The sequence below is a fragment of the Equus asinus genome, chromosome 25 (assembly GCF_041296235.1).
Source record: "Equus asinus isolate D_3611 breed Donkey chromosome 25, EquAss-T2T_v2, whole genome shotgun sequence".
NCBI lineage: Eukaryota > Metazoa > Chordata > Mammalia > Perissodactyla > Equidae > Equus > Equus asinus.
In genome coordinates, this window is record NC_091814.1 from 16456154 (window position 1) to 16462153 (window position 6000).

Below are 6000 nucleotides of genomic sequence, written 5' to 3' on the forward strand. Positions count from 1 at the left end.
ACATTTGGTTACCGGAATGGAAAGGATTCTTGGGGCAGCATCTGGAGCCTGGCACCTCAGACTGTCTCTCCTATCTTGCCTGAAATGGGCTCGCAGATGTGATGTGTGGTATGGGTGGTACCACGTGTGGTACCATGGGGTGGTACAAGTGACCTCTCCTCCATCATAGGTGGCTGGGGAGCTGGAATAAGGGCTTCCTTGCTCTCAAAGACAGCTTTCCAAATTGAGGCATTCATGAGAATCAATGAAAATGAAATCACCTTGTGATCACTCATCTCTAAGAGGCCAAAATTCTCTCTAGAGAGTAGCCTTTTCTCAGAGTAGGGGAGGGTGGAGGTGGGGGGAGTGGAATTGAAAATGTGTGGAACTGATTCACTATCTTGTCTAAAGATATCTTGCCCTCTTTTCATCTTTCCCCTATGTACAGTTTGAAAGTGCTTTCTTATCAGTGGTGCTCTAGCAGCTATATAAACCAAATTTTCTATGGTTGAGAAGCTTCAGAGCAGTTTCTAAGGAAGGAGAATGGGAGAGCAAGATAATTTCCACATTTCCACCTAAGATATAACAAATTTGTCCTAACTACACACCTTTTTCCTCCCCATCATCCTCCCATTCCCCTGCAGACGGGCAGCGGGCAACGTAGCCAGACCAGCTCCATCCCGCAGAAGCCCCAGACCAACAAGTCTGCCTACAACAGCTACAGCTGGGGGGCCAACTGAGGCCCTGACCCTCCTCTTCTCCCGGTCCCATCTTCTGAGAGGGCTTCTCAGCCTGGCAACTATGGAAACAGCATCAAAGAGAGAAAGGAAGGGGGGGGGGTTCCACTGCCCCCCACCCCCAGCGGCCCACCCCATGTCTCAGCTTCATGTCTGTCCCACTCCCATACCATCCCCACTCTGTTGTATGTATTATAGGATTTGTATTTTCTCTCTTTTTTTTTTTTTTTTTTGTCCTTTCCTCTCCTCCTTCCCCTTGCATTCAAGATTATGAAACTTTTCTGTGGGCCCTGCCCTACCTTGTCCTCCTGTTCACCCTGGTGGTGTATGGGTGAGGTGGGGAGGGGGGACCCCCAAATATATATCAGCCCAACAGCCCTAAGTCTCCTCCTTTATTATTAGGAAACAAAACAACAACAAAAAATGGCGTCATGAATATGAACAGCGTTGTCAGATGAATTAGTTGAAGTGTTTTTTTTTTTGTACTGTGTCCTCAGATTTAATGGATTAATGTGTCTTGTATATATAAAAAAAAAAAAAAACCTCTACCTTCAGCCTCTGCCCATTCTTACTCCATCTAGGATATCCTCAGTCTCGTCGATGACCGGCTCGGTGAATAAGTATTACTGTACCACACTGGGCCTCCTCTAGCAGGCCCTGAAGACAGTGGAATAAAATGAAATCTTCGCCCTTTAAGAACTCCTCTGACCCTAACGTACTAGTATCTTGCCCTTGAGGGGATTTCCTTCCCTTCCTCCTCAGAATTTCACAGCCTGGTGCCTGGAAAGAACCACCACAAATCTTCATTTCCTCCAGAAACCTACATCGACAGCAGATTTTAGGCAGTGAAGGGAGTGAAATAGCAGATATTGGATGGAAAGTGAGAGGATGAAGAAGGAGCTGAAAGAAATGGCTTTGTAGTGTCAAAGTATAATTTAGATCTGTGGAGGCAGATGAACTGGAAAGAAGTGAGGGCAACATGCATTGTTGGCTAGCAAAACTGAAGCTTGGGACTCATTTCTCCTAGGAGTAGACTACAGTAGTTCCTGCTTCTTGAGTACTTTCATTTCGCATAGCTATACCTAGCCTCTTGAAAAGGAAGAATCTAGAGCAAGGCAGGGGTTGGGATGCTGGTGGCGGGTACGGGAGCGGGGGCGGGGGGGCGCTTTGAAAGTCAATGATAGGAAAAGGGGGATAGCTCCAAATTCTTTCTTCCTTCTCAACACCCTTCCCTAGGTTTCCCTTGCTCTCTTACAAAGTCATTATCCTGCTGGTTGCAGAGCCTGCCTAGAAGTGAAAGAATCCATCATGGTTGGGACAAACTCCTTAGTTGCTGGAGAGGAAGTTAAGTCCGTGCGTCCCCGTGTCTTTATCTCCACTGAACTCTGGGGAATTCAATACTAGAAGGAGCTTGATAAAACATTTTGTCCATCCTTCTAATGTTAGATCAGTCAAGAAACAAGCAGGACTGAGGAAGGGGGCGAGGTGACTCTCAGAGGGCAGTACTGGTAGTCCACGTCTGAACCAGCGGTGACGGAGTGTCTCGTACCGGTTCGCTTGTGCGCATGGGCTGCCCTCTGGCGACTTTATCGGTGCCATACAGCGTCAAACTCTCGAGAGATGCCTTATTGGACTGCGTTGGTCCAATCAGGAGAATCGGCTTAGGAGGCAGGTGATCACTGGAAAATGGAAATTTGGCCCGCCCACTACCCGCACGGGAAACAGGTGGGGTAAAGAGAAAGCCTTTCGAATTTGGGAGGACTGTCCGCCCCGCCTCCCGGCCGCCGCACGTCTTGCTTACCGTCATTTTACGACAGTGTCCGGATCACAGGCTTGCTTTCCGGCGGCGGGGGCTAATGGTCTGCTTAGTTTCCGATAACGCCGTGCAGGCCTGCCCCCAGGTGTGAATGGGCCTCAGGTGGGGTTCAAAGGTTCGAGTCCCAATACGGGAATGAGCCTCTTTGACCTCTTTCGGGGATTTTTCGGCTTTTCTCGACCTCGAAGGTGAGAGTGCGCCCGGGTCGGACAAGGAGGGTGGTCTTTTGAGGGGAGTTTGACCCCTATCACACAATTTTTGGAAAAACATCCTCTTTCCCACTCCTTCAACTCCTGCGGAGAAGACACGACATTGAGCACTCACCCTGCGACAGTAGCCAAGGCGGTCGTTAAGAGGAGGAGAAAGGGCAGCTTAAGCCTTTCTCCGATCTGGGGTGATGCAACAGGGGCCCAGGCGGGGAAGACAATGGGGCTCTGGGGAAGACGACAGTGAGTAAGTGAGCAGGACCTTGGGAGAGAGGGGAGGGCCTGGGGAACACTGAAGAAAAGCCGAGGGAAGGTGTTTAGGGGAGCTGCAAGCTGAGGACTGACTGATAAAAACTAAAACAAAACAAAAACCCGATGGCCAGTCCTCTAACCCTCGCCTCAGCTTCCCAGACTCCTACTCGTGTCCCGCTTTGCCACCCATGAGTTGATTTTATGGTTTAAGTAGTTCTGAAATCTTGGTGGCCAATCTGCCTCCACCCCTAGCTACAGAGATCCCTTTTTTGGAGGGATGACTCGAGATGAAGATGAAGAGGATGAGGAAGAGGAAGAAAAAGGAGCCACGTGGGGCCGTGGAAGCTCGAGGTTTGAGGGTCCCCAGCCCCCCGAGGAATTTGGCTTCGGTTTCAGCTTCAGCCCAGGAGGAGGGATGCGGTTCCATGACAACTTCGGCTTTGATGACCTAGTACGGGATTTCAATAACATCTTCAGCGAGATGGGGGCCTGGACCTTGCCTTCGCGCCCTCCTGGTGTGTGGCTGCCCCTGAGGGAGAACTTAAGGTTTCTGCTGGGTTGGTGGTTGAAATAAGGAGCCTGCAGAGAGTAGTTGGGGGATGGGAAGTGTGAGAAGACTAATAATTTCAAGGAGGTTTAAAAGAGCCCAAGTCCTTTCCCACCCCCAGCATCCACCTGCCACCTTTCTGCAGAACTTCCAGGTCCTGAGTCAGAGACACCTGGTGAGAGACGGCAGGAGGGTCGGACACTTCGAGACTCAATGCTTAAGTATCCAGATAGCCACCAGCCCAGGATCTTTGGGGGGGTCTTGGAGAGTGATGTAAGAACTGAATCTCCCAAACCAGCACCAGACTGGGGCTCCCAGAGACCTCCCCGTAGGGTGAGTACATCTGAGTCTGAAGTGAGAGCCTGTGGGAGACAACTAACCGAGTCCAAAGACTGGCATCCTTGTTGGAATCTAATGGACTTGGGTTGGAAACCTAGGCCCCCTGCTTAGTGTATTTATTTGTTTTCTTTTTTTAAATTAATTAATTAATTTTTTTTTCCCTTTTTCTCCCCAAAGCTCCCTGGTACATAGTTCTATATTTTTAGTTGTGGGTCGTTCTAGTTGTGGCATGTGGGATGCCACTTCAGCATGGCTTGATGAGCAGTGCTAGGTCTGTGCCCAGGATCCGAACCGGCGAAACCCTGGGCTGCCTAAGGGGAACATGCAAACTTAACCACTTGGCCATGGGACCGGTCCTATTTGTGTTCTGTTTTTGTTTTTTTTTTTTATTTTTGAGGAAGATTAGCCTACTGCCAATCCTCCTCTTTTTGCTGAGGAAAACTGGCCCTGAGCTAACATCTATGCCCATCTTCCTCTACTTTATATGTGGGACGCGTACCACAGCATGGCTTTTGTCAAGCGGTGCCGTGTCCGCCCCTGGGATCCGAACTGGCGAACCCCAGGGCGCCGGCAAGCGGAACGTGTGAACTTAACCGCTGTGCTACCGGGCCGGCTCGTTTTTTATATTAAGCTTGTTGCAGGGTTTTCTTTGGGAGAAAATGGGAATTCTGTTTTTTCTAAAAAAAAAAAAAAAAAAGGACAAAAACACTAGTCTATATGCTTGTGTGACAAGGCAAGATTGTTGGGGGAGGACAGAAAAGCATCAGTTCAGGTAGAAGGACATAAACAGCTAGGAAGGAAGAAGGAACGAGTAAATAAAGCTATCCTGAATGGGATTCTCTGTCCTGAGGAAAGGTAGTTTTGGAACTTGGCAGTAGTTTTGGTTCTTTGACCCCTCAAGTTTCAGATTGAAAGGAGTCATTTTACCTACTTTGGGTTCTTCTGCAGTTTGATGATATGTGGCCTGTGACCCCCGACTCTAGAGCCAAAGAGGACAATGGTGAGTCTGGAGGGAGTGGGCATTCACCAGACCTCTGGTCTCCTGAAGTTCCCTCTGTGCTTCCTCCCTGAAGTTTCTTCCTTGTCCTCTTCTTTCTCTTGGACTCTTCTTTCCTGTGTCCTCTCTCTGCACTTCTAGATCTTGATTCCCAGGTTTCCCAGGAGGGCCTTGGCCCAGTTCTGCAGCCCCAGCCTAAATCTTATTTCAAGAGCATCTCTGTGACCAAGATCACTAAGCCAGATGGGGTGAGTTGGGAGAGAGGGGTAAAGGGAACTGTGGCCAGACGATGCTCTGGAAAGAGGGATCTATATAAAGAAACCAGTGAACTCACTTTTAGTGATGTTAGGGATATGGTGGGGGCTTCTCCTTGTAGACAGTGGAGGAGCGCCGGACTGTGGTGGACAGTGAAGGCCGGACAGAGACCACAGTAACCCATCAAGAAGCAGATGGCAGTCCTAGAGATGGTAAGTGTAGAGTGAGAATAAAAGGCGTCCATCTTTTAATTCCTTGGGAAAGGGAAACTTTTACTCTTCTGCCCTTTAATATTATTTCTCTCCTTTGCCTCTGCCCAGTCTCTCTTGTTTAGCCTACATGTATCACTTTCTTCCTTAGATCCAGAATCACCAACACCTCCAGCCCTGGATGATACCTTTTCCATCCTGGATTTATTCCTAGGACGTTGGTTCCGGTCCCGGTAGCCTTGTTAAATCTCAGAGACCTTCAGGTTCTTTCACCTCCCGCCCTTTGCTCACCATCAATGAGCTTAGCTTCTCCTCCTGCCACCTCAGGACCTTGGATGTGTGGAACAGTGAATTGGGGGTATGTCAGTATGTCACTCACACAAACTGACCAATAAAACCTTTATTTATGCTAATTCCTTAGTCTTGGTTTTGTTAAGGCTGTTCCACTTTCTGGCACCATCCAGGGCTTCCCAAATTAGCTAGGCCCACAACTTTCTCCTTATTTCTGAATTTTTTGTTCCACTTTCAAAACCTGGTTTGATAAGTACAGGTCAGGTACCCAAAGAAAATGATTTTCCTAATATCCTGAGGAGATGATAGAGCTAGAGATAATTCCAGGAAAATTTCTAGACAGGTATGCATCATATTACAAAAAAAAGGATG

At 48.5% G+C, this 6000-nt stretch overlaps 2 protein-coding genes across 23 annotated transcripts in view; both read left to right on the forward strand.

Moving 5' to 3' along the window:
* Positions 1-1411, forward strand: part of UBAP2L (ubiquitin associated protein 2 like) — a 41429-nt gene extending 40018 nt beyond the window's left edge. For 16 of the 21 annotated variants that reach the window (XM_070497348.1, XM_070497342.1, XM_070497339.1 and 13 more), the window contains one exon: positions 624-1270. In XM_070497348.1, the coding sequence (XP_070353449.1) occupies positions 624-719 (96 nt within the window). In that variant the 3' untranslated portion in view covers positions 720-1270. Of the gene's footprint in view, positions 1-623; positions 1271-1297 lie in introns of those variants that run through there. The other 5 variants (XM_070497351.1, XM_044757829.2, XM_044757826.2 and 2 more) reach the window with 3 other exon arrangements.
* A 983-nt stretch (positions 1412-2394) lies between these two features.
* Positions 2395-5750, forward strand: HAX1 (HCLS1 associated protein X-1). 2 transcript variants are annotated; one of them, XM_014864893.3, is made up of 8 exons: positions 2519-2720; positions 2837-2985; positions 3243-3505; positions 3683-3870; positions 4825-4876; positions 5015-5121; positions 5250-5340; positions 5489-5750. In XM_014864893.3, exons 2-8 carry the CDS (start codon positions 2930-2932, stop codon positions 5572-5574), a joined length of 843 nt encoding a protein of 280 aa, XP_014720379.1. In that variant the 5' UTR covers positions 2519-2720; positions 2837-2929; the 3' UTR covers positions 5575-5750. The 2 variants fall into 2 exon arrangements, with proteins under 2 accessions (XP_014720380.1, XP_014720379.1); XM_014864894.3 differs by lacking the exon at positions 2837-2985 and having other exon boundaries at positions 2395-2720.
* Positions 5751-6000: the final 250 nt, after the last annotated feature.

Coding starts and splice junctions, on each gene's coding strand:
- HAX1 (XM_014864893.3), top strand. CDS start 2,930: ATGCAACAGGGGCCCAGGCGGGGAAGACAATGGGGCTCTGGGGAAGAC. Junction 2,986..3,242: donor TCTGGGGAAGACGACAGTGA/GTAAGTGAGCAG, acceptor CTCCACCCCTAG/CTACAGAGATCCCTTTTTTG. Junction 4,877..5,014: donor TAGAGCCAAAGAGGACAATG/GTGAGTCTGGAG, acceptor CTGCACTTCTAG/ATCTTGATTCCCAGGTTTCC.